Source organism: Myotis daubentonii, chromosome 4 (assembly GCF_963259705.1).
Source record: "Myotis daubentonii chromosome 4, mMyoDau2.1, whole genome shotgun sequence".
Lineage (NCBI taxonomy): Eukaryota > Metazoa > Chordata > Mammalia > Chiroptera > Vespertilionidae > Myotis > Myotis daubentonii.
The window spans coordinates 29,333,683-29,361,377 of record NC_081843.1 but is presented as its reverse complement, the minus strand read 5'-3'; the positions used below and the strand labels follow the sequence as shown (position 1 = coordinate 29,361,377).

The window sequence follows — 27,695 nt, the reverse complement described above, 5'->3', positions numbered from 1 at the left end:
GGCAGGGGATCCTGGACTGAACCTGACTGCGGAGATTGGCAGGAGAGCCTGACTAGAACCTGGTGACTGAACCTGACTGGAGAACCTGAGCAGAACCTCTCTGGAGATCCAGACCAGAACTTGGCTGGAGATCCTGGCTAGAGATCCTGGCTAGGCTGCTGATCAACTGAACACTGTCTCCGCGTCCTTCCTTCTTCGCCGACTCCGTCCACTCCTTTGGGGACCCCTGAACCCGCTGGGGTTGGACCTCGGCATCTACCCTTCTAGGCTCTCAGTTGGGGCCCCTGTAACAAAAGACAGGTTAACAAGAGAAGATCAAACAGATACTGATTAATGTGCATATCTCATACATACCTGGGAGAAACTCAGAAAGGAGTAACTCAAAGGGGTAGCTTAGAATTAGGGTGTGGAGGACACCAGTTAGGTGAATCATCATTATCATCGTAACTCCCAGGCTAGATTTCCAACCCCATGGTCTCCTTGTGCTTTCTGAGCAGAGGGTGTGCTGGATTGTTTCTAGAAGGTTTTTCCACAATCAAGCACTGAATTCACGGGCCAGACTGCAGGCCAGTGAGCTGTGCTGGCTCTTCCAGACAACCAGTCTCCCCTCAGATGTCCAGGCCCATGTCTTTTTTTTTTTTTAATTAAATCTTTATTGTTCAGATTATTACATTTGTTCCTTTTTTTTCCCCCCCATAACTCCCCTCCTCCCAGTTCCCGCCCCACCCTCCGCCATCACTCCCCACCCACTGTCCTCATCCATAGGTGCACGATTTTTGTCCAGTCTCTTCCCACATCTCCCACACCCCTTTCCCCCCCAAGAATAGTCAGTCCATTCCCTTTCTATGTCCCTGATTCTATTATAATCAACAGTTCATTCTGTTCATCAGATTATTTATTCACTTGATTCTTAGATTCACTTGTTGATAGATGCATATTTGTTGTTCATAATTTGTATCTTTACCTTTTTCTTCCTCTTCCTCTTCTTAAAGGATACCTTTCAGCATTTCATATAATCCTGGTTTGGTGGTGATGAACTCCTTTAGCTTTTCCTTATCTGTGAAGCTCTTTATCTTACCTTCAATTCTGAATGATAGCTTTGCTGGATAAAGTAATCTTGGTTGTAGGTTCTTGGTATTCATCACTTTGAATATTTCTTGCCACTCCCTTCTGGCCTGCAAAGTTTCTGTTGAGAAATCAGCTGACAGTCGTATGGGTATTCCCTTGTAGGTAACTGAGTTTCTTTCTCTTGCTGTTTTTAAGATTCTCTCTTTATCTTTTGCTCTTGGCATTTTAATTATGATGTGTCTTGGTGTGGTCTTCTTTGGATTCCTTTTGTTTAGGGTTCTCCGCGCTTCTTGGACCTGTAAGTCCATTTCTTTCACCAGGTGGGGGAAGTTTTCTGTCATTATTTCTTCAAATAGGTTTTCAATATCTTGCTCTCTCTCATCTTCTGGCACCCCTATAATTCTGATGTTGGTATGCTTGAAGCTTTCCCAGAGGCTCCTTACACTATCCTCGCATTTTTGGATTCTTTTTTCATTTTGCTTTTCCGGTTGGATGTTTTTTGCTTCCTCGCATTTCAAATCATTGACTTGATTCTTGCGCTCCTCTGGTCTGCTGTCGGGCGTCTGTATAGTATTCGTTATTTCAGTCTTTGTGTGCTTAATTTCTCGTTGGTTCCCCAATATAAGATCGAGGGTCTTATTAGTTTTCGTGTAGATCTCATTAAGTTTATCGGCAGCTTCTAAACAGTTCTTGAGAGACCTTAAAAGTGTGGTTCTGAACTCTATTTCTTCCATTGACAATTTTGTCCTGTTTCTTTGTCTCCGCATTTTGTTATGCTTCCTTGGTGCACCCCCTAGTGGTCTTTGTTCGCAGTCTTATAGATAAATCTTGATTGTTGTAGCTAATTCCAGGGAGGGTTTGACCTCCAGGTCAAGTGGCTATGAGAATCAGCTGTGTCAGCAGTGAGAGAACTTCTGTCCTCTAGGGAGGTGCTAATCTAGCCTTTGCCTGAGGCTATCCGGCAAATGGTTCTGCGCTGGGCTTGGGCGGGGCGGGTCGCACAGGATCAACAGGGTGGGCCTGAGAGAGCAGTTATGGCGGCTCGCAGTCCTGTCCCCAGGGGCTCTGCCTCTCTGAGTCCCAGCACCCGCTGCAAAGCTCGGAGAGAAAGCTGCACTCACTCTGACCGAAGCCAGACAGTCCCACTTCTCCAGTTTGACTCGCCCGGATCTGGTGCTCAGAGTCTGCGACTCCCTCCCGATTGAAAACAACAACCGCGCCCTCCGCCACCAGCCCGCTCCGCGCACTCCGCACCTCAGAATTTGACTTCAGCACTGCGCCTCCTCTGAGTGTCCGTATGCGTTTCTCTTTCCTCCTAGTTGTAGGACTTCCACTCAGCCAGCGTTCCTGTGGTTCTGGGTGATGTCCCTTCCGTTTTTTGGTTTCACTTTTGAAGTAGTTGTTCAAAGCAGCAAACTCCGGCGTTAACCTATGCCGCCATCTTGGTTCTCCCCAGGCCCATGTCTGAAGTGCATGTGTGGACTATGCCCTTCAGAGACCTGGCCACCACGCTCCCTCAGATATGCTCCTCTCAGCTCCCTCATCCTGTCTCTCCCCACTCAGCCCCAGGCAAGTGAGGAAGACCAGCATCTCAGCCCAAAGCAGCATCTTGCTTTCTACTCCATACATATGCCCTACAGCCCCTCCATTCACATTGTCATTCGAACAAGAACTTATCAGGCACTTACTTGTGTGCCAGGCACAGTGCTCATGGAGCTAGCAGCTAGGGAAGAAGAGAGAAGGTAATGTGCTCACAAAATCACAGCTGTGGTAAGTGCTACATGAAGGTGTGATGGGGGCTCTGACTTTCTGGGGGGCTTCCCTGAGGAAGCGATGATTGAGCTAAAGGCTAATGTAGGAATTAACTAGGTGGAGAGTGGAGGAGCGAGAGGCAGGGGGATAAAAAGATGTTGAAGCTGGAAGGAGTGTGGCACCCGGAAGAACAGAAAGCAGGATTGTTGGGGGAAGTGCAGTGATGATGCTGGTGGGGCAAGGAGATGCAAGTCCTGGAAGGCCACAGTCAGATTTTGGGCTTCATTCTCAGAGCAGTGAGAGCCGGGAAGTGTTCCGAGGCATGGCGCGATCAGATCACACCACCTGCTGCTGACTGGAGCTGTGGAATGGTGGCTGCTGTGGTCTAGGTGGCAGCTTAGAGTGATGGTGGAGGAGGAGGTGGTTTGGTGGTCATGGTGGGTATGATCGGAAGTGAGTGGAGCTGAGCCATGGGGAGGAGTCATCAGATGCAGGACTTGGTGGTGGACTGGCCAGCGCTGAGGAATGGAGTGCTCAGGAGAGCACCAGGGTTTCTTTCTGGCTCCTGCTGCTTCCTGTTCAATTTGAATGATTGTGGTGTGGGTTGGGGAGAGGGCTCTGGGCTTCGTCCTGTAACAGCATCTGAGTCTCTTTCCAAAACTGCAGTGCTCCCGGGGGTGCTGGGAGCATCTCTGAAAAATGGCTTTCATGTAATCATGGCTCTCAATGACAGAGTTGAAAATTCTCACTAGGTTACTTTGGCCCAAACCTCCTCATTCCTGACTACTTCCCGCTGCCCATGATAAACAGCTGGTGTCTTAAAATGGGGGGGATAAGACTTGACCTTGAATATTTGAATTCTTATAGTGGTTTCCAAAGGGGGCCACACAAGAAAATCCACTGGGGTTCAAGGGGGATATAATAATGCTTCCCTTTTCATATCATTTTCAATTTCTATATATATGTTAATTTATCATGTGTAAAATATATTAGTACAGTAGCATGTGCATATAATTTAAAATGGATAAACCAAACATATTGAAGGCTATGCTTTAATTTTTTTCCAGAGGAGAATGAATATCAAAAACGTTTGGAGGCCACTGCCTACAAGAATAGATGATATAAGCAAAACAGTCACATTGGTTCTGACTCCTTGGCGTCCCCCACAGCTTTTCACCTGCACCTGGCAGTGGCTTCAGGCTCCCACACTTTCCTCCCTTGCTGACCTCAGGGACAGTGACCCTGGGAGAGCGTGGTTTGGGCAGCACCTGGCACATTAGATGCCCTGCCTCTTGTCAATACCTGGAACCACTACCAGGCTGAACTGGCTTTGGCCAGGCACATCCTAGCTTCTTCAGCCCCTGTGATACAGAGTCATAACACCACAGCCTCAGAAAAGTCCTACACTAGTGGTTCCCAAATCTGGTTACACATCACAACATAAAAAGTGGGGGGACTCTTTAAACACCCAGCTCCACCCCTGGAGAATTAGATTCTTAGAGCTGGGGTGGGACCCAGACATTTATAATTTTTAAAAACTCTCTTAGTGATTCAAAGGCATAGCCAGGCTTTGGAACCAGTCATGTAAGACAATTTCTCATCCTGTCCTTGAAGGAAAGATGTGAGACTTCAACTGAGAAAATATAGAGGACAATCAGGGAGACCATTGACCAGGCTGAGATCCAGGGGTAATTCTGGGAATACCAATTTTTCCTAGTTTGATGACACAATCTTTAAGGATCAAAAGAGTTAGTGAAATATTTATTAAATGGTATGAGTTGAGTGAATGAAAGAAACATGCATCCATTGGAATTAAACCAGCACACCCTTGAAGACTCTCTCTCTCCCTCTCCCTCTCTCATGATGGTGGAGATACCAATGCCACCTGCCCACTGGCATCCCTCTCCCATAGGGTCCTCTTCTTCTTCCAGGGCATCAATTGTTCTGAAACAGAAGAGATGTATTTTGTCTAAGACTTCTTAGGGCCTAGAGTTTTGTGACTGACTCTCTCTCTCTCTCTCTCTCTCTCTCTCTCTCTCTCTCTCTCTCATTTTTGTTTTGTTTTGTTTTTTCCCCTTTCTTACCTATCTCCTTACCCCTCTCCCCTTTGGAAACTATCAGCTTGTTTTCTTTATCTATGGATCTGTTTCTGTTTTGTTTTGTGTATTCATTTGTTTTTGTTTTTTTGTTCACATGTAAGTGAAATCATATGGTATTTGTCTTTCTCTGTTTGACTTACTTCACTTAGCAAAATACCCTCTATCAGCGGTTCTCAACCTGTGGGTCGCGACCCCTGAAGATACATCCTGCATATCAGATATTTACATTACGATTCATAACAGTAGCAAAATTACAGTTATGAAGTAGCAACAAAAATAATTTTATGGTTGGGGGTTACCAAAACATGAGGAACTGTATTAAAGGGTCACGGCATTAGGAAGGTCGAGAACCACTGCTTCCATTCATGTTCTTGCAAATGGCAAGATTTTATTTTTTTATGACTGAGTAATATTCCATTGTATATATGTACCACATCTTATTTATCCATTCATCTATCAGTTGACACCCAGGTTTCTTCAGACAGAGAGGGACTGTGGTGATGTTATAGGAATCTGGGCCAGTGTCTACCATGGTAATTCACTCTCTTTTCTGGGTCCAACAGAGTCTTAGAGCCCCTTGCCCCACCCCAGAATGTACAGGAAGAGCCGAGTGGCTGTGAGTTGGTTCTCACTGAGCATGCCAGCTGATAGCCACATGACAGATCCCAGCACAGGAAGCCAGGTTCCTGCCACACAGGACAGGAGTGTTGCATTGCCTGCCTCCCAGCCTGGGACATCATCACTCCCTTGTCATTTAAGAGATTTGGGATCTGACACAGGGTGCAACCAAGCTCCTCTTCCCTTCTCACCTCTACTTCTAACAAGGCCACTTGAGCCTTCTCGTGAGCATAATCGCACTGCGGGCTTTGGAGCAATACTGACCTTGGTCTGGACAGCTTACCGAGGATTGGCACCAAATAGGCCTGGTTGCAGGTTCTGTTCCCACTTGGTGGCTCTGTTCTTGGAACTGGGTTCCTGGCTTTTGCTGAGGGTTTTCATATACCTGCACCTGTGATCCCTGCTTGGCACCCACCCCTTCTTGGCTTTCCTCAGTCGTCCTGAACCTCCCCAACTCAGAATCCAACCCTGGAATTTCTTTTCTCCATCTCTCTGTGGACTTATTTATCTGTCTATCGATTTATTTATTTTGTCACAGCTTTATTGAGATATTCACATACCATTATAATTCACCCATTTAAAGTGTACAACTCAGTGGCTTTTTAGAATATTTAGAGTTATACAGTGATCAACACAATTTTAGAAGATTCTCTTCACCCTAAAAAGAAACCTTATACCTACCAGCAGTCACTCTAATTTCTCCAAACCCACCCCCAGCCCTAGGCAACTGTGAATTTACTTTCTGTCTCTCTGGATTTTCTTATCCTAGACATTTCATGTAAATGGAATCATGCAATATATGCTTCTTTGTGACTGGCCTCTTTCACTTCGCATAATGTTTTCAAGGTTCATTCATATCATAGCATGTATTAGTATTCCATTTATTTTTATTGCTAAATAATATTCCATTGTATGGAAATACCACATTTGTTTATCCATTCATCAGTTGATGAACATTTGTGTAATCCAAGGTCATGAAAATATGCTCTTGTAGTTTTTTCTAAGAGTTCTACAGTTTTAGCTCTTACATTAAGTCTTTGATCCATTTATAGTTAATTTTTGTAGAGGTAGTAGCCCAAGGCATTCTTTTGCAGTTGTCCAACACAATTAAAAGACTATTCTTTTCCCCCATTGATTTGTCTTGGCACCCTTGTTGAAAGCTGAATCTTTAGATCAGTTTGGGGAGTATTGCCATCCTAACAATATTAAGTTTTCTCATTGGTGAACACAAGCGTATTTTCATTTATTCCCTGAATCTTTTTTTAAAATATTTATTTATTTACTTGAGAGGGAGGGAGGGAAGGAAGGAGGGAGGGAAGGGGAGAGAGAGAGAGAGAAAGAGAGAGAGAGGTATCAATTTGTTGTTCCACTTATTTATGCACTTATTGGTTGTTTCTTGTATGTGCCCTGACCAGGGATCAAACCCACAACCTTGACCCATTGAGACAACATTCTAACCAACCAAGCTACCCAGCCAGAGCCCCCTGAATATTGAAACTATCAAATGCCCATAACTGTAGCACTTCATGTCTTTTTTGCAATATTTTGCCTCCCTGACTTGACTTCCTTGTAATGGGTCTGTCTCAACCCAAGGGGACACCTAGTTATTAGGTTGCAAATCAAACTAGTCTGAGCCACCACTGTCTACAAATCCCTTAGCTCACTGTCTCCTCATTGAAGGCATGAGCAGTGAGAGAGGATTCTTGGTGATGGAGAGAATGTTCCAGAGGTATATGATTTCCCTGTGATATAACCAGAGTTGGGAAATAGAAACAGAGGATCACACACATCTGAATTGTGCCACCAAATTTAATCAATAAAGGCCCAGGAGAGGTGGACAAATCCTCAAGGATACAGGTTTCCAGGAGACTAAAGGTGGAATGGCTTGAAATGACCCCATCTGGAAGGAGCATACCTCGTGCCGACCTGAGTCAGTTCACCAGCACACTGTCATTCATGGAGAGTACACAGGAGCTCACAGGTCCCTGAAATTTCTCTGTGTCTTATTCCTCTTTTCCCAAGAAGCAAGGCATTTCACTTTCACAAATTAATCCTCTGGGCAATCAGACATGCTTTGTTTTTCCTGCCTGGGACTGAGAGTGGTTGGATGGCCCAGCTTTCCCCTGGAAGCAGGACCTGGGAGCCTGGATGCCTGCCATGCCCAGGCAGAGAACAGCAGGGGCCGCTTCCTTGGGCTTTTGCATCTCTCAAAGGCAACCATCATTTCAGCCTTCCACCTGAATACTCCAGGAACAGTGATCCTGTACATGATCTTATTGGGGTGGATGCTTCCAGAATGCCGGGCACCTGTGCTTTCGGGACTCCACATTGGAGCATATTAACAGTGTAGAACTAGACCCCGGTATACTTTGTGCTGATGTGAACAAAGATGGTCTGTTTTTTAGTTTGAATTTTCCAGTCTAGACCTGCAGGGCACAGTTCCAGCAGGTGTGGGGAAAACATTCATGGATGCCAGTGCACTACTGAGAACAGAGAAAGCCATGTGCCCCCGGGAGCACCTTTATGGGCCACTCCTACCCAGAGCTGGATTTTAATATTCTAGACTATTATATCTATAAAATTCCCGCAAATCTTCTTTTCTACCTGTTTTAATTAGGTTAGCTTAGGTTAGTGCTGCAGTTACAAACCAACCCTGAAATCTCATATGGCTTTATATGTTAAAATGTTATTTCTCACTCATGCTAGGTCTCCTGAGCCATTGCCTTGGGACCTCAGGGAGGGGCAGTGACAGCTGGGAATGCCTGTCAGGCTAACGAAGTCCTTGCACCTCCAGGTATGGCTCTGCGGGGGCAGCATGGAGGTCCTGCCTTGCTCACGGGTGGCCCACATCGAGCGGAAGAAGAAGCCATACAATAGCAACATCGGCTTCTACACCAAGAGGAATGCTCTCCGGGTGGCGGAGGTCTGGATGGACGATTACAAGTCTCATGTGTACATAGCGTGGAACCTGCCGCTGGAGGTAGGGTCCAGCAGCCCTCCCCATCAGCGATCCTTGTGTTGGACGGGACATTGATCCCTTTAATAAGCTGATGCTTCCTCCCCAGAAAGATGCTCAGACTTGCAAAATTATGAACGCATTTTGAGGGGGTCCACAGAGCTCCAGTTTTTAGAACCCTCACTGTACGGGGGGACGGTGACAACAGAAATCTCAAAATCTATTTACAAGGACTGGAAGGGTCGGATTGGGTTAGTCCCAGTCTTATTACAGTCATCTGGATGCCCTGCTTCTGAACATGCACTGTGCTCAGAAGGTCCTTGCCCAAAACTTTTGGCACCAGACCCTGTCATCTGCTCTAACGGCTTGCCCTCCCGTGGAGCTGCAGCTGCCTCGTGACAGGTGCCCCCACTGCCTGCTGAATCCCTTGTTTACATGGCTCTTCAGCTCTTGCCCTTATTCTGCCCAGAAGGTAGCCCAGGAAAATGCCCGTGTTATTGCAGCCCTTTGAGTCCCAGCCCCGCCACCTACTAGTTGTGAGATCGTGAATGAATCCATTTAGACCGCCTTTGTACCTTGGGTTCCTCAGCTGTAACGGGGATAATAGCAGGTGCTCCTTCCTCGGTGGTTGTGAGAGCCTCATCTAAAGTACTAAATCTAAGTACCGGTGACATCCTTAGAGCAGCGCCTGGCAGGGATATGGGGATGCCGCTGAGTGTTGTTTGTCCTCCACGGCACAGCACGGTGAGCCGAACCCCCAGCCACAGCTGGGTTTACCTCGTCAGCCAGATGTCCAAGCCATGCCCTTGAGAGGATCGCCTAGAATGTTCCTGCTGAGAAATGGCAGCCCCTGTCTTTCGGGAGGCGGGAGCCCAAAACAGCAGAAATGCAGTGGCATATGTGCAAGGTCTGTGGATAAGGAGGATAAAAGTGAAGAATTTATATCGTTGTTTTACAATTGTAGAAATAAGGTTCTACAGTATTGAATACCCCCATGGCACTGGAGTGCTTTGAGCTGAGACACTGTAAGTGATTTTACATGTTATGATATCAAGATAGGCAACATCTGGTAAGCCCTTACTGTGTCCCAGGCACTAGATAAGTTCCTTATTTGTAAGATCTCATTTAGCCCTCAAAACAACCTCGAGACTTAGGAACCATCTGCCTCGGTTTCCTCATCTGTACAACAGGATCGTTCACATTTATCTCCTAGGGCTCCTGGGAAGCTAAAAACGAGGCTTAGAACAGAGCATGGCAAAAAATTAAGTGCTCGGTAAATGCTAACCTGATGTGAACCTAGTGTGATGTCCATTCTATAGATGGGTAAACCGAAGCTCTGGAGGCTAAAAGTGACTTGCTTATTAAGGCCCTGCACATAGCATGCAGCGGGGAGGGATGCGAAATCCAGTCTTCATTCACCTCTGCCCGCACCCTGTGATGTCAGCGGAATAGGTGCTATTTTTCCCATTTTGCAGATGAGGAGCTGTGACCTAGGAAGGTGGTGTGACTGAGAGTCCGAAGACCTCAGGGCTGCCGACTATCCCAATGCCTTCTCCATCATCACAAACAGCCTCTGGTCCCTCATGCCAGTGTCCCCTACCACACTTTTCACACGTGACCATTCTCATTAACCATGCTCAGTAAATTAAAACAAAGAGTTAAATATCGGTGCCCAGGTTTGCTTTTGAATTTTAATGTTTGACATTTAAAGGGCTGTTCCTTTGGAAATCATTGTTTGGCTGCTGAGGATGAAGTCTTAATGAAATCATTGAACTCTCCTGGACCCCCAAGATGCTGCCTGGCCTCCCCGCCTCTGTGGAGAGCAGCCTGTATCCCCTAGTTCAGGGCCATCTTGTGGCTGAGTCTGTGGAGTCATATTTCAACTACTTTATTTCTCCCTGTCAGCACACAGCAGCCCATTACAGGTTCATTTCTGTAAAAGCAGAGTGAATTATTCATTAGGACATTATTACAAGCTTTGCGATGGAAAATTATTTTCACTTCTGCATAAATGAACTCCACAAAGGGCCAACAAAGGGGGAAATTACACCTGTGCAGAAAAGAAAGGCAGGAGGTGGTGCAGAGGCATCTATTTTCTTGTCTTAATCAAATAATTCCTCTAATTGGCTCGGATAGTCACTCAGGAAATGTGGGAGAGGCGCAGCTGGGAATACAGGGTGCCCCATAAGGTATCCCGGGACCCCTTTCACACAGTGATGATCGGGGCAGCTGATTGGGGACCGAGTGATGCGCTCAGAAGACAGTAGTGTCTGGCTTGGGAAATAGATGATCAAATAGGTGCCCTTCTTCCAACCTTCCAAGTAAGCATGCAGAGAAATTAAGATTTCTCTCTGTTTTCCCAAGTGTGATGACACCTGTGCTTCTCTTCGGCCAGAGCTCCCCGGTCAGTAATGCCTTTTGCTTCTCTCTCCTTTCAGAACCCAGGAATCGACATAGGTGATGTCTCTGAAAGAAGAGCCTTAAGGAAAAGTTTAAAGTGTAAGAATTTCCAGTGGTACCTGGACCACGTTTACCCAGAAATGAGAAGATACAATAACACCATTGCATACGGGGAGGTAATTAAGACCATACATGCTCTCAGCGTGGGCTGTATATTGCTTTGATGGGGGGAAATAAGGAACAGAGTCATTCATTCATTTACTCATTCATTAATTCATTCAGTGAGTGGATTTTGATGGTGCAGTCCCTGACAGCAGGGCTCTCACCAGCTGGTAGAAGAGACTAAAGGAATGTTACAATGGGGCATGGGCCTTCAGCCTGTGGTGTGGAGTGGCTGATGAGCTCTCTTTGGGACATTTGGATTTTGAAGTCCCCTGGGGCCTGTAAATGGGACATTCACTAGGAAGTTGGGTATAAAGTGAGGTGGGGACTGGAGCTCTCCATTGCTCAATGCTGTGGCCCAGAGCCATTTACCACCAAAGAAAGGGTGCAGATGCGCTTCTCGGATTTCCTCTGATGAGATAATATCACCTTTCTACACCTGAATTTTTTCTTATTATACATGTCATAAATATAGGTTTTAGAAAAGTTTTAAAATAATAATAATAATAGCAATGAACACTTACTGGGTGCTTTCAAAATGCCACGCACTATTCTAAGTGCTTTTTACATATGAATTCATTTCACTGTCACCTTATGAGGTAGTAGTATTATTTCCCATTGTATTGATAAGAAAGCTGAGACTTAGAGAGCTTAAATGAATTACCTAAGTTTTATAGCCTATCAGCCATGTAGCTGGGACTGGATCTAGGCATAGATAAAGTGTACATTTTGATGTATGGTCTTCTTTATTGTGTGTGTATATTGTTTTTACTAAAAATATACATTTTTATATACACACATGTGCATTTTATACACACATTCTCCATCTCTGAGTATAGACTGATGCTAGCAAGGCTCTCTTTGACTTAGCGTGTTTACTCTTTCTATAGTTATGAATTTTCCTACTTTATGCCTGGTGCCTTTTATGATTTTAATTTTTACTGAATTTCTTGGGATGACATTGGTTAATAAAATTATATAGTTTTTTAAGTGTACGGGTCTATAACACATCATCTGTATATTGTACTATGTGTTCACCATCCCAAATCAAGTCTCCTTCCATCACCATTTATCCCCCCCTTTACCTTCTTCTACCTTCCCCCACCCACCTTTCTCTCTGGTAATCACCATACTGTTGTCTGTGTCTATGAGGGTGTGAGTGTGTGTGTGAGTGTGTGTGTGTGTGTGTGTGTGTGTGTGCGCGCGCGCCTGTGCCGGTGTGTGTGTTTGCTTAATCCTTTCACCTTTTTCACCCAGCCCTCCAATTCCCCTTCACTCTGACAGCTGTCAGTCTGTTCTCTATGAGTCTGTTTCTTTTCTTTTTCTTTTTTTTTATTGATTTCAGAGAGGAAAGGAGAGGAATAGAGAAGCATCGATGTTGAGAGAGAATCATTGATCGGCTGCCTCCTGCACTCCCCAAACTGGGGATCGAGCCCACAACCCCGGCATGTGCCCTGACCAGGAATTGAACTGTGACCCACTGGTTCATAGGTCAACGCTCAAACACTAAGCTGTGCTGGCCGGTCCTATGAGTGTTTCTATTTGGCTTGTTAGTTCATTTTATTCATGAAATTCCACTTATGAGTGAAATCATATGGTACTTGTCTCTCTCTGGCTTATTTCATTTAGCATAATGCTCTCTAGGTCTACCTATGCTGTCACAAAGGGTAAGATTTCCTTTTTATGGCTGAGTAGTATTCCATTGTGTAAATATACCACAGCTTTTTTATTCACTCATCTATAGATGGGCCCTTGGGCTGCCTCCAGATCTTGGCTATTGTAATCAGTTCCAGGTTAAACCATCAGGGTCCAGGTGAGGTGTCTCCCCTGTGCGGGAATTAGGAAAGGGAAGCTTGCTTCTTGCAGGGGCAGTCTGTGTCATGCAGACTCCAGAGCCAGCCTGCTGGATGAATCCACTACCCAGAGTGGCTCCTCTCAGCTTCCATTCCTTCATCTGTGAAATGGGGGAAGGAAAATGCTTACCCCATGGGGTTCTTGGGAAGATGAAACGTATGATGTGGAGAGTTCTTAGAACAGTAACTGGCACCCAGCAGTAATTATTAATAGGTCCTTGTCTTTTCTTCTTCAAATAAAAAGGCATGGTTTGGGGTGTTTTGTGTGTTTGTTGTTATCAAAGTAAGATCAAACATAAAGGAAGCATTGGAAAATGGTGGGCAGTGAATGGATTATTTGTAAGACAATTAGGTAAATTGCCTAGCTCGTTGGAAAAGAAAACAATTTAGATTCTAACAGGTTGCCATATCCCAAAGTGAATTTCAGATGAGCTATAGCATTAAATGAAAGAAAAGAAACCATAATAGAACCATAGGGAAATAGATATGAATCTAATCTCTAAAAGGGGAAGGAAAGGCTTTCTAAGAATCAAAGCCATGAAAGAAAATGCAAAAGAAAAGGATAATGGATCTGAGCTCATAAATATTAAAGTAATCTATACATCAACCAAATAGAGAAATATCTGCCGAACTGGAAATAGGTCTGCCATAAATACTGTAGATGAATGGATAGTATCATTAATATATAATGAGCCCTGAAAATTGATTTAAATAAAAAATTTAACCTAAATAAGAAAATTTAAAATCCCAGAGAAAAATAAAGTACAAAAGAAAATACAATCGTTGAAAAACACATGAAAATTTCTAATTTATTTTATAATCAAAGAAGTGAAAACTAATTTTAAAATACATTGCGGTAGCTTTTCTCCTACTACCGAGTGAACAAATACTCATTGTCAGAATACGTGCTGGTGCTTTGCCAGCAAGGTCTTGGTAATATGAAAAGCCACATCTCCTCTCGTGAGAGTGCAAATTGAAATGAGCTTTTTAAAAAGCAATTTGAACCGCATGTATTACAGGGCTTAATGATAGCCATTCCACTCTTCTCCTAAGCAAATAATCTGAAATGAGGACACAGATTTGAGAGTAAAATTGTTCATCTTAGGGACTTTTTTTTTTTTTATAAAAAATTCTGAATCTGACTTGAAGGTTAGTTAAATATACTATCTTAATGGTTTGAATATAGTTTGTAGCTATTTCAAAAGGTTTGTACAAAAGTTTAATGACTTGAGAAAAGTATTGATAATGTGATTCTTAAAAGCAAGTGGGACAGGCAGGTTTGTGTGGGGACTTTTTCATGTCTCCCAGGTATCACTAGTGTTTATGTGGTAAGATTATAATTAGAAGGACAAAATAGTATTAACAAAGGAAGAATAAAAATGGGAAAATGCGGGAAGATGGCCTCTTTTCAGTAATACATTTAATGCATACATTCTGTAGAAAATATAAAGATGAAAACAAACTTACTCCCAATTCCCAATTCCCAGGCATTGTTAACATTTTCAGTACTTTCTGTTTGCTGAGCTCACCATTATCTGAAATGTGTTTCAGATGGACTATTGCATTAAATGAAAAATAAAAAATCACACTAGTCAAATTTAGTTTGTAACAAAATCTACCATTATGTAGATACCACTGTTTTTTAAAATATATTTTTATTGATTTCAGAGAGGAAGGGAGAGAAAGCTAGAGACATCAATGATGAGAGAGAACCATTTGCTGCCCCCTGCACTTCCCCCACTGGGGATAGAGCCTGCAACTTCAGCATGTGCCCTGACCGGGAATCGAACCTTGACCTCCTGGTTCATAGATTGACACTCAACCACTGAGCCACACCAGCTGGGCTATTTGCATTTTATACACTCGTTAAGAATAACTTTGTAGTCAAATTCAGTTCAGTGACAAAATTTACCAACATTCAGACAAATGTAATTTAATGCTTACAACTGGTAGTTCTTGTCACCACACCAGACCCCAGCCAGTGACGAAGGGAGCCAGACCCCTCTGAGCAGATGTCAGCCTTGGCGTTTCTGCCTCACTGGACATCCAGTGCCAGTGTCCAGGCTTACTTAGGCCTTACTTACTTACTTATTCACTTTTCATTCAATTTAAAATATTTTTACCTATATTATCTAGAATGTCTTAAAATAATTTTTAAAGAAAGGTGTGTGTATGCTTTATATCCTGACTGTTGCATGTATGAGACACTGCCTTCCTACATGCAAAAGCATGTCAGTGTGCACAAAACATGGGGCCACCAACTCCCCTGCTCAAAATACTAGGGTCGGTCCATACTACCCTCACGGCCTGGACTGCCCTGGCCCCTAGTTCACTTTTGCACTTCTTTTTTTTTCCTTTAGGCATTATTATATGAAATATAACACATATGCAGTGTGCATAAAGTATACATGTGCAGCGTAACAATATAAAGCAAATATCCACATAGCTACCACCCGGCTGAAAAACAGAACGTTGCCAGCATCATTCCCACTATCCCTTTTAGCATTTAGCTCAGGAGCCACCTCCCCTCCGTCTCTGAACCCCACTTCCTGATTTACCCAGTTAGTTTGGTTTCCATGGAGAACATAATCTAGAGGGTACCACGTACATGGAGAAGGCCAGCATTGCCGTTTTCCCGCCGGTTGAGATTGCAGGGTGGTGGGCGGGATGGACATCCACATAGAACACAGCACACCTGGAGGCCAAATTAGGGGACTTTTGTCTGTTCCTCCGAAGGTGCGTTCTGAAACACTTGCGCCTGGCCCCGTGTCTGCATTCAGTAGATATTTTTTGAATATACAAATAAGTATTGCTGGAGTTCTGCATGATGGAAAGGCCTGTGTGTGCTTTTCAATGACTGTTTGCCATGCCTCTGTGTCAGTAATGACCTGAGACGCTGACCTGTGATTCCCAATGTTACTAAAACCAGCGTTGGTGCTGAAGTCCACTTTGGAAAACCAATGGCTGACCAGTGTTTCTTTGTCGAAATGTTTCCTGAGATCCTTTTTCATGCTGGGGAGGGGGAGCCGTGTGGGTGAGGGTCACAGACACAGGATTGGCGCCCATGGCATCCACTGAAGGGCTCTGCTAGAGGGATCGCCTTGCAGACGCAGGCCTTGGTCCACATGGGGTGTCGCTTGACCTTCCCGTTGAGTGGCTGGGACCATGACATGGTGGAATGGTAGTTGGGCAGCAGCAGCTCTACCAGATGAGTTCTGATGGATGATGTTTTTCCTATTCCTACAGCTTCGCAACAACAAGGCAAAAGATGTCTGCTTGGACCAGGGACCGCTGGAGAACCACACAGCAATACTGTACCCATGCCACGGCTGGGGACCCCAGGTAGGAGCATCCCTGACCAGGAAAAGAGTAAATTCAGCAGCCCACAGGGGATTTGTGGGACTTCTGTTGTCTTCTACCTGGGTAGTTGTTACCTGTTCTGTGGGGAGAGTTCTGGTTGTTTCTCTGTGAGTCAGGGAAAAGGTACACAAGTGGTTACATCAGCACAGATATTGAGAGGATCAACGGGCATGAGTCATACAGAAAGGAAAATGTAAACTGGAGGATCATTTGCTAGTAGGGAAGAGTATGTGTTGTAATTATACCAAAAGCCTGCTTACAACTTCAAAGAAAGAGTTAGCACATTCCCTGGTGAAAACCTGATTGACATGTCCACCCTGAAAGGCCACCGTCAGTTTGATCCGAAGAATGACCTGGTCTCTAAGTGTTGGTGCGAGAGCCAGGTGCCAACTGGCAAGGAGGAAGGTGCTTGCAGTGCATTTCAGAGAACACGTGTTCTCTGATCTCTCATTAGAACACACAAGATACCTCAAAAAGGACAGAATGATCAACCAACAAAGTGAAAACAGAGCCTGATAGATGAATTTCCTTTGACAGCTTTGTGCTAGCCAATGGTGTGTGTGTGGTGGGGGGTGGGGGGGTGCGCGTGCGTGTCCACATACACCACACACACACACACACACACACACACACACACACACACACACACACAAAGAGCTTAGCAGAAATTCTCAAAGATTGGGAATAAGCATATCCAAAAATGTCATTCCACTTGCCATTCATAAAAATTTAAAACATTTTTATGTCAATCAATAGCAATAAAGGGCAAGCTACAACTTGGGAAAACATTTATTATTCAGCTCCAGAGGAGTACTAGATGTTTGGTTCAAAGCCAGACTCACAGATTCTCCTGTGAAAGGAAGGCACTGGACAAATTACCCTGAAACCTCCTGTTGTCTCTCTCATGTCCTATGAACACACCTATTCACATGTAAATTTTCATTCATGCACAAGCACTCATGCATGCATTCATAAAAGCTCACAGTTTTGTCTGCTCAGAGAACTTTGTTTCCCATTAGGCCAGGACCTGGAAAGAAGAGTTGTGTTCCCTCTACTATCACCAAAGGTAGTTCTCATAGTCCAGACCCTCGGCCCTTCAAGGTGATGGGTCCTTCTAAGGAGAAATGCCAGACAAGTCAAGTCTTGAATCCTTTGGTCCTTGCAACCACTCTGGAAAGTAGCAGACAGCTACTGATGCATGAAGGGAAAAGTGCCTGTTAGCAAAGCAGGCTAGAATCCAAGCCCTCTAGCATAACCAAAGCATTTTAAGTTCAAATGTAATTTCTTTAATTCAAGATTGGTTACTGGGCCCTACTAGAATTTACAATTGGCTAAAACTGCTGTGGAGAGCAGGAGAATGACTGAGTAGACGGGCTCCTTCCCATTGGGAAATGGGGCATTAGCATCAAAGGCAGCATGGACTAAAGAATCCAGTGAGTGTCTTCATCCATTCATTCACTCATTCTCTCAACAGATACATCTTGATCACCTACTGCAGGTGCTAGTCACAATTGTATTTGGTAGCTGATAAGATATCCACCCCGTTCTCAAGTGGTTTACACTTGAGGGGGAGAAACAAGTAAAGAGGCAGGAAACCTACAGGATAGTAAGTGTGGAAGGAGCAAGATAGCTCAGGGTGCTGGGTGCTGGGAGACAGAGGTGCCCTGTTTGCCTGGGGCTTAGAATGCAAGAGGAAAGAAGTGCTGAGAGAAGGGAGATGGAGAGGCAGATCTGCAGTGGCCTGATAATGCCCCACAACACAGGTGCCCACACGTCAGTGTGCGGGGGAATCACCTAGAAGACTTGCGAAAGCACCCACTACTGGGCCCCACTCCCAGAGATTCTGAGTTAGGAGGTTGGGGTAGGGTCTGAGATTTTGTGTTTCTAACAAGTTCCCAGATGATGCCAGGGATGCTGGGACTTGACCCTGAGGGCAATGGAGAGTCACTGTAGGGCTCACCTTGGGGAATGACATGTTTACACTGTGCACAAAGACCCGGAGAAGTTCAGAGAGAGATGGATGCTCTTACCACGTAGCTGATTATGGATTGGCAGACCAAATTAGGCTGCTCATTGCTGCCTCCAGTTCTAGGATGCATACTATAAGTCGGCCATGTTTGTCTCCCATCAACTGATTTTTAAAAATATATTTTTATTGATTTCAGAGAGGAAGGGAGAGAGAGAAACATCAATGATGAGAGAGAATCATTGATTGACCACCTCCTGCACACCCCACGCTGGGGATCGGGCCTGCAACCCTGGCCTGTGCCCTGACCGGGAATTGAACTGTGACCTCCTGGTTCATAGGTCGGTCGATGCTCAACCACTGCGCCATGCCGGCCGGGCGATACTTTAAAGTAAGTCTAATGGTGTGTTTTGCTCTACCACGTGTTCAGAATTGGAGTGCACTCTCGGCACTACCCTCCGGCCGCCAGGCTGCCCCTCCCCTGGCTCATCAAGGTTTCTCTCCTTCCTCCTAACAGCTCCCTCTACGCCAGGAGTCGTTCCCACCAGTCATGTGCCTGGGCATCTTTTTAAACTGCTTCATAAAGTGCTGTGGGTTAATGGAGACCAATTCAAAGCTCTGTAATAAGGCAACTCCCAGAAGAAGGAATTGGTGTTCCATGGACGTTGTTAGCTTAATTAATGGACTCTGTTGTAATTTATTGTCAAACAGCAATTAAACGGAGATAAAATAAGCACTGAGGAGGGTAATTTCCTGTCTTGTAGCAGGTGTTTGTCAACAAGATGGAAATGGTTCCCAGCCATTCAGAGAGCCCAGCCTGTTCACGGTGGGTGTCTGCCAGCGAGCTCATGACCAGCCTTGGTTTGGTCTGGTTACTAATTTGGATTAGACAAACATTTATTTCTTTTTTGAGCCTAACCTTCATTTAAAATAGGATCTCAAGGACACAGCAGCTTTTGGTCTTAGCTTGACCCCATTAGAGCAGAGTCTTGTTCAAGGATGTGACAGCTCCTCACCCCGCTGCAGGCTGCTGCCATCCTGCGCCCAAGTCGGGCGGGTCCCCAAGCTGGAGCAGCCAAGGTCGCCCCACAGGGGCAGAGGCCATGAGAATGGCCTTCTTGGCAGCACCTCCCTGTGCTCTCTCAGCCGACCCCCGTACTCTCCCCAACTGCTGCTTCCTATTCCCTTGGTGGCAAAGGTCAAAAAGAGAGAAAGGGGTGGGCAGTGCTGCCCTGAGGGGCTCAGGGGCATGGAGCATCTTCCTGACCCCTTAACACTTCTGGCGGCTCTGGGGCTGCTCTAAGCTGAGCAGTTTGCCTGAGGGCCCCGCCGTGTAACAGGCTGCAGTGAGGTCCAGGGCCACAGGCCGGGGCCCTGCCTACAGACAGCTCTGAACACTCAGGCCAGAGGCCTGGCTGGGCTGAGGCAGGGAAGCTGCTGCTGATAAGCCCATTTCTATTTTAGTAACACAGTCAGTGCCGTCTCGTAGGTAGTGGCTGCCCCCTTCACTGATGAGAGACTCATGTAGTGAGTTCCGTCCCACTCTTCAAACTCAAGCTCCGTGACTCCTGAACTTGGGCACTCTGCTCTGCCATCTGGGCAGCATGTCTCCAGTCCTCGAGCCCCCAAATGTTCTCTAGCCCGTAGCCGGCCATGGTAGAAAGAGCTGAGCAAGCATAGAGCCAATGCTTGGCAAGTGGAATGTCAGAGCGAAGGAGAGGAGGTGGGGGGTGCATACTCCACGTTTGAGGGACAATCAGGCAATTGGCTGTGGCAAGTGATGGAGGGTGGTCAACAGGGAGAATAGTACTGAGAGCCTGAGGGCTTCCCACCCAGCATCTCAGGTGTGGTCCACGGAACTGCTGGCCACCAGGAGCTCCTTACAAATGCTGATCCCTGAGTCCCAGACACCCAGAAAGTGGGGCCCAGGAATCTGCATGTCAACACTCATCTCCAAGTGCTTTTTTTCCCCAATCGACACAATTATTGATCATCTGTCATGTGCAAAATTGTGTTAGACATATAATAGTGAAGGTATGTCTCTCTTTGTCCAGGGCAGGTCCAGGTTATGCTTAGTGTTCCAGCCTAACTTTTTAAATTCATAATACTATTTCAGTTTCAATATAATTGAGTTTTTAAGATAAAATTCACTTTTTTTTAAATCATCACTGGAGGATATTTTTTGCATTGACTTTTTAGAGAAAATGGAGGGGACTGCAGAGGAGAGGGAGAGAGAGAAGAAGATAGAGAAAGGGGAGGGAGAGAGAGAAAGAGACGTCAATGTGAGACACATCAATTGGTTGCCTCCAGTTCACACCCAGACCAGGGCCAGAGATTGAGCCTGCAACCGAGGTACATGACCTTGACTGGGAATTGAACCCAAGACCCTTTGGTCTGCAGGCCAACACTCTAACCACTGAGCAACCGGCCAGGGCTCGCTCTTCTTAACGTATGGTTTTGTGAGTTTTGACAAACATGTGGTCAAGTAACCCCACCACAGTCAAGACATAGAGCAGTTCTGCCACGCCCTCCATTCCCTGGCCCCTTTGGAGAGAATCCTGCCTCTGCCCCAGGTGCTTTGCACACATCAAGCCTGAGGGCCGGCTTCACTGCGAGTGTGCGGGGGACCCCCCATAGATGCTGCCCAGGTACAAACATAGAACGTCCCCGCTGCAGGCTCCTCCCGGGTGAGGACCATAGCTCTCCAGCCGCCCATGCGTGGACAGGGCATGACCAGCACAGGGTCCAAGTGCTGTGGCCCTGGGGGCTTCGGGGAGAACTTTGAAGCAGCTACTCTATAGTGGGCATTCTTAAGACAAGGTGTGCACCGTGGGGAGGAACGGAGGGGTGTCAGGCTCTGGGCCGAGGACATTCTGATTGGCTGGGCTCCGGGGAGGGCACCACGGGTCCCTTCTGTTTGTCCTTCTGTCAGTACACTTTATTCTTCCTCTCCCGCTTTTCGGAGACGCTCACATCCCTCCCTTCAGTTAATCCATCACCAGAATGACAGACGAGAATTCTTTCATCCCATAACTAAATTTAATCTGATCTTGGACTTACTCTCTGATGGCTTCATCCCTTCAGCGACACATCATCCCCCACCTTGTCACGATGATGCATGTGCCAGGGCGGCGCAGAGCCCCGCTGGAGTGGCAGGCGCTGTTAGCAAGTGGAAGGCGCTTGGAAACAGATGCTAATGACATCCAGCAGCCTCATGGCTTCCAAACAAAGTCATGTAGGCGTTGGGGCTCAGGGGATGGAGCCGTTGAGAGCACATTGACGTTAACACCCCCTCCCCGCATGGCTTCGCCCCATAAAACAAGCCCATGGTCTGGGCAAGGGCTCCCCACGTTTGGTAGGAAGCAAACCCAGTAATCCCTTCCGATTTCTGGAAAGCACCGTGAGGTCAAAGCAGGGCCAACAGGGTTGGAGGAGTGAGGGCAGGGACTTTTTATGTTAGGAAAACCGGCCACATACACCAAAGAGAGTGAGAGGGGGAAACAGGGCAGAAGACACCCTGTGCTGTGGGAGACGCAGCGGAGTTTCTGTGCTGCTCAGTTCCATTCCCCATCTCTTACGCAATATTTGAAAGTCCCCCTCCCCCGCATTCCAGTGAGACGCTCATACATTCATTTTGCCTTGTCGCTGATTTTATTATTTCAGGGTTGTTAGTTCCTGCCTCGTGGGCTCTGCCTCCATCCAGCCCACATGTGCCTCCCTGGTGCCCGCCCCCTTCGCAGACTTCCATGGTGGGCAGGGTTACTGCCTTTCTGTTTCCTGGGGCTTTGGGGAAATCTATGGGGGAACTGAGCCTCTTTCTCTGCCATCTGCTTTGCTTCCCTTTTCAAGTTCCAGTTTCCAGTTCCCTCCGTCTAATTATGCCAGAAAGTGGGTCTCAAAGTCCACACACAGGGAGCTGGCAAACTCGATTTCCTAACTGGCATACAGAAATAAACGCACTCGCCGTTGACCTTGCTCAAGGAGCATTCGGGTTAAGGAGGAATTACTGTACGCTTCTTTCTTGCCAGAATGGGTTGATGAGCTGTTCTTTCCAGAAAATCTGAATTACAATCATACATTGTTTTCCAGTAGAAATTATTAGTTAAAAGTTTTATATCTCTTTAGAATATTAGTTGATTTCTCTCCAAACACACAGAGGGATCCAGGCAGGTTTTGTGTTAATGTTGGGCTTGGAATAAGGAACCCAGACTGAACAACCGTGGTGGTGGCCACATTATCAACTGAGCATTCCTACCTTGCCCAGAGCTGTCAAATTCAAAAAAGTCACTGCTAACCTTTTGCTTTTTTACTAAAGATACAGCAGCATTACAGGGAGTTTAAAAACATATAAATTAAAATCACCCATAATCCTACCACTCTGAAACCACTATTATTATTTTGGAGGCTTGCTTTCGTCTCTTTTTTTTTAAGAAACATCTTGGGGTTTTTTTTAGGTTGTTTTTATATCACAGAATTAATAAAGAAACAATGCCACTACTTCTGAAGGACGTGAAGCGGGAGGAGACAGCTGCTGGTGAAAAGGCGTTTAGGGCTTTAGCACTACAAGGTGTAGCAGAGTTAGTGTAAAATGTTAGTGGGTCATTTACTTCAGCGTTTGGATTTTTCTTTGGCTCAGTGGTGCCCACTGAGTGATTATTTGGAAATATGTTTTTTGCTTGGAATGGAGGACATTTGAGATCATGGCCAATCAGAATTAAGGGTGGATTTGGAACAGTTTAGGGCTAGTGGAGTTGGGGCCACTGGTACAGGATGTCAGGGCCTCAGGAGTCTGGGTTCCCACTGGAGGAGGCCAGAGGAAGGCCAGAGGAAGGCCAGATGTGGGTAGCAGAAGGTCTTAGACTGTCCTCATCTTACCACCTGCCTGGTTCAGGTGCTAGGGTTTGTGTAAAGTGCCATGGATCAGAAATCATGCTGGAATCTCACCCACATGGGGATCACTGAGGGTGCCGTGTACACACTAAGGTTGCTTGTGTGGCCTCCTTATGGCTTCCTCCTGTAGTTTCAGGGGGTTGAGTGTCATAGGCGATGGGTCCTCCTTTCAGGGGGCTCCTATCAATCATCTTGACTGCCTGATACTGCTTCCCAAAGGCTAGGTTCATGTCTGTGAAATTCCTGCAGGGCCTGAGTCTGTGCCCTCCATGGAGACTGAAAGTCAACCAGCCACATCTTGAAGGTGAATCCCAAGAACCCTTGCAGGAAGGATTCATGCACAAGGATGCGTTCTTGTCAGCTCAATCTCAGTATCCTCCATGTAAGTGGTTGGTTTGGCCATGGACTTATCAGGGTTTCAGAGGAGGAAGACGAGTTCTATTTGGGGAAATGTGAGTTTTGGGGAGAGTGGGCTTTGAGAATCCCAATGGTGATGTCCTCCAGGCAGCCAAACATTCCAGCCCGGTGCTGAGGACAGATGGGGCTCCAGGGTGTGTACTGAGGGACATCAGAGCAACAGTCCTAGGAAAGACCCTAGGGAAAGAAGGCATGTGGCCTGCGGGCTGTGAGTTTGACATGCTTGCCCTGGGGCATCTCCATGTTTAGTGGTCAATAGAGCCAGAGCAGTTCACACAAGAAAGATGGTCACACCAACCAAGGAACAGTAGCATCAAATGTTGCTGCCCAGAGTAAGTTAGACACACTGCGTGTTAGATGTAGCAACAGAGAAACCGAGGGAGGGGGGACTCTCCGTGGAGTGTGGCGTGGAAGCCAGACTGGAGTGGGTTCAGGGAAGGAAGGGAGGCGGGGAGGCAGAGGCATGATGGGGAGAACGCTCTGGAAGCTTGACTTTCAGGGAGAAGCGAGAAGACAGGTGGGTGGCAGCGGGGGCCAGAACTGGAAAGCACAGTTAAGACAGAGTGAAAGGAAGTGGAAAACCAAACAGAAAGGAACTAATTACATTTCTAAAACATTAGTGGAAAGTGTAGAGGGGATTAATGCTTGGAAAGTAGATGTTCTGTAGTCTTAATTTGAGCAAAACTAAATTTCCCCTGGGCCAAGTTATGGGATATGGGAGCAGAAATTTAAGGGTTTCTTTTTTCTGAGAGAAATATGTGAATTTATCTTGACAGAAATATAGGAATCGGCTGACCTGCCAACCCAGATTCACCCCTCTGAGAAACACAGTTTTTAGCTCACTTGGCACAATTTACAATGCTGAAGGCCCCAAATCCCAGGGACATGTTCTCTCTGACTAAGGAGGCTGGGCACATGGTGGGCATCTACAGATGTTTAGTGCTAACTGAAGAGTCACAAATGGGGTATCACTGCTGGCGGGGATGGGCCTGAGGCTTGCGGCCACGAGCTGAGCCCAGAGTGGCCACAGCCTGGCACCAGCTCCAGGTTGGGCCCCTGAGCTTAGATGTGAGGGTGGAGACATAGTGTGAGAGGACCAATCCAGTGGAAGGGGTCCGCAAAATGAGGAGAGTACAGCCACTGTGCCAGGCGGAGTTTGGGCTGCTAGAATCAGGAGTAAAATATAGAGTCTCTTGGGTGGAGACATGCCCCCACTTTTTTAGGGTCATTGTCATTGGTCAAATAACATTATGCAAATGACCAGACCCAGACCAAGGCCTGGAGAGTAAGGGCTGTGTGGTGTCTGCCCTTGGACACCTGGACCTGAGTCTCAGGGCTGGTTCCGTTTCAGAGCACCTTTCCCTCGGCTCTCACACACGAGCGTCATACCCAGGCCCATGTCTGACTCCTCTGTGAAGGCTCTGAATTCCAGTGGTCGAGGCTGATCAAGTAGATGATTGGCCTGGGATTCCTCGGGGAACATGCCAGGAGCAGACAACAGGCACAGCCCTTGTGCCCCCACTGCAGAGGTGTGAGGGAGGGGCAGGAGTCAGAGATGAGGCACCATGAAAGCTAAGGACCTGGGGCAACTGGGTGGCACTGGGGACACAGAGCTGACACCAGTCCAATGCCTCGGGTACAGGCTGCTCAGCAGTATTGTTGAAGCACTTGGGCCAGAAACCCCTGTCCTTGGGGACCAATGGCTCTGGGAGAGGACAGGAAGCCTAGCGTGGCGGAGTGCCGGGAAGGAGCTAGGGCTAGGAAATGCCACCTGTGGCCACAGGGAGCCAGTAGGGAAGAGCAGAAGTCTGCAGTGAGGCGGAAGCGAGGCCCGTCCTCCCCTGGTGCACACGGTCAGGGAAATAAGAATAGCATATATACAGGGCTTACCGTGTGCCTCGCCCTCTTCTCACTCATTCGTTTAATTTCATAACTACCCTGTGAGGCGAATCCTATAATTAGCCCCATTTCGAAGATGAGGAAACAAGTCCCTTAGGGCTAACGCAACTGGCCCAGGGTCATAATGCCATCAAGTGGCAGAGCGTGGATTTCACAAGCTGCTTCAGAGTCCAAGTCCTGAGCCAAATCACATTCTGCCCCTTTGATGGCGCAGCACAAAACCCAGGATGCTGCTTCAGCTGGCAAAATGGGGAAGCGAGGCAGTTTTAACTAAGATAGTGTAATAGGGAACGAAGTATTGGCAGCACTTCCACACTGTACCTGGGATGCAAGCTTACCTTCTTTTATACACAGAGATCAGAAAGAAGTGCATCTGCTTATTGAAAAATAGAGTCTTGCCCAGCTGACATGGCTCAGTGGTTGAGCGTTGACGTATGAACCAGGAGGTCACAGTTTGATTCCCGGTCACGACACATACCCGGGGTTACAGGCTGGATCCCCAGTAGGGGGCGTGAGGAGGCACCCGATCCTTGATTCTCTCTCATCTTTGATGCTTCTATCTCTCTCCCTCTTATTTCCTTTCTCTGAAATCAATAAAAACATTTTTTAAATAGAAAGAAAAATAGATTCTTGGCTACTCCAAGATTCTTGAATACTCACCCGATTTAGCAGTCTGGGTGAGCTTGGACAGCATGCTTAGGAATTTGCTCCTGATTCCTGAGAACTTGGAGTCAGCTATCCTGCTCCCCAGCGTCCCCCCTCCCACTTGGCTCTTCTGACCCTCATGCTGGTGCTCCTCACATTTAAGACCTTTCTCCAAGAAGTCCCCGCTCTCTCCATAAGTCTATATGGGCCAGACCCTGCTCCCTCCCACCGCCATTGGCACTCACCCTGATCCACCCCCTCCTGCACCTGTCACTGCAGGAAAGCTGACCCAAGGTTTTGTGGCACAAATATGTCTCCCCATTCATTCCAAGTAGCAAGTGCATTTTCTGGAACCACCTTGCTTTAATCCAGCACCTCCTTCAGTGTCGCCACTTTTGTTCAGTCCTTTACATTTTACTAAGTTGTTAATACAGATGAGTGACAGAAGGGAGAAGACTGAGGAGGGAGGCCCTTGGGACCATCCCACCTCCAGGCCCTGGCTCTCTGCAAAAAACAGCTGGTTCTCTAACGTGTCGTCTAAGCTCCCAGATATATATTTTAATTAACCTTATTGATGTATAAAGTAAATACAATAAAGTGCATCTATTTAAAGTATAAGTTTGATGCGTTTTGATAGGTATATACATCTGGAAACTGCCTTCCCCCTAGTCAAAACACAAAACGTTTCCCCCCCCTCTTCTCCCCCCTCTGCCACTGTCCCCACCCCCTGCCCCCACACCAAAGATTGTTCCTGCCCCTTTTCTCTAACCCCAGTTTCCAGGCAGCCACCACTCGACCACTCTGAGATACACTATGGAGACATTTTTCCTTTATTCAGTTTGGGATCTGGCATGCCCCGGACAGTGGTAGAAAAAGGCTGTTTTTGAGAATATACATGCACACGTGTAGTTACAAGAAACCATTCAGCCAAGCAACAAAGAAATACATCCCAAAGCAGGCTTGAATCAATAGAACCCGCCTCTCTGCCTGCTGAGTAGAAGCTGGGTGAACTGCATTTCTCCTTTAGGCATGGTTTTCCACACTGACTAGGCCTGGTTTTAAAGTGATGAGAAAGACCCTTAATATGAAAGCAATTGCAAGCCAGGCTTTTATTGACATTCCAATGGATTTTCTATGTTCCGGAGTCATTCCACAATTATTTGGCTGGTTCTTGTTTATCTGGCCATACCCTGAATGTTTTAGTTCTCCCTCAAGGCTATTAAATCTAAGTTAATACTTGTGTGTGCCACTTAGATCATCTCAAATAGAAAAATTGGTGTTTTTTTTCCTCTCCTAAATGAGAATTAACTGTATTTGAGCTCAGAGGTTTTCTCCCTAATGCCTTAGTGTTGTGGATAATGACGTTCATTTCTCCTCCCGGCCCCAGCGGCCAAACGTAGAATAATCCCATTCAATTCAAAAGACATTTATAGAACATTTTCTTTTTCCAAGATAATTTTCTTGGTCCTTATGCTGTATAAAAAGGGTAGGATACTGATGTCCTAAAACAACCACAATGAAAACCTGTAGCAAGGAAAGACACATTCATAAAATACACAATTGTGTAAGTTGAAGAGATGATATCTGGGTGGGGGCTTTGTGGACCAGTG

The 27,695-nt window shown here is 46.3% G+C and overlaps 1 protein-coding gene across 2 annotated transcripts in view; it reads left to right on the top strand.

The window, feature by feature from the left end:
- Positions 1-27,695, top strand: part of GALNT17 (polypeptide N-acetylgalactosaminyltransferase 17) — a 426,094-nt gene that overhangs the window by 387,816 nt on the left and 10,583 nt on the right. For both annotated transcript variants that reach the window (XM_059693393.1, XM_059693394.1), the window contains 3 exons: positions 8,332-8,517; positions 10,932-11,069; positions 16,155-16,250. In XM_059693393.1, the coding sequence (XP_059549376.1) occupies positions 8,332-8,517; positions 10,932-11,069; positions 16,155-16,250 (420 nt within the window). The remainder of the gene's footprint in view (positions 1-8,331; positions 8,518-10,931; positions 11,070-16,154; positions 16,251-27,695) is intronic.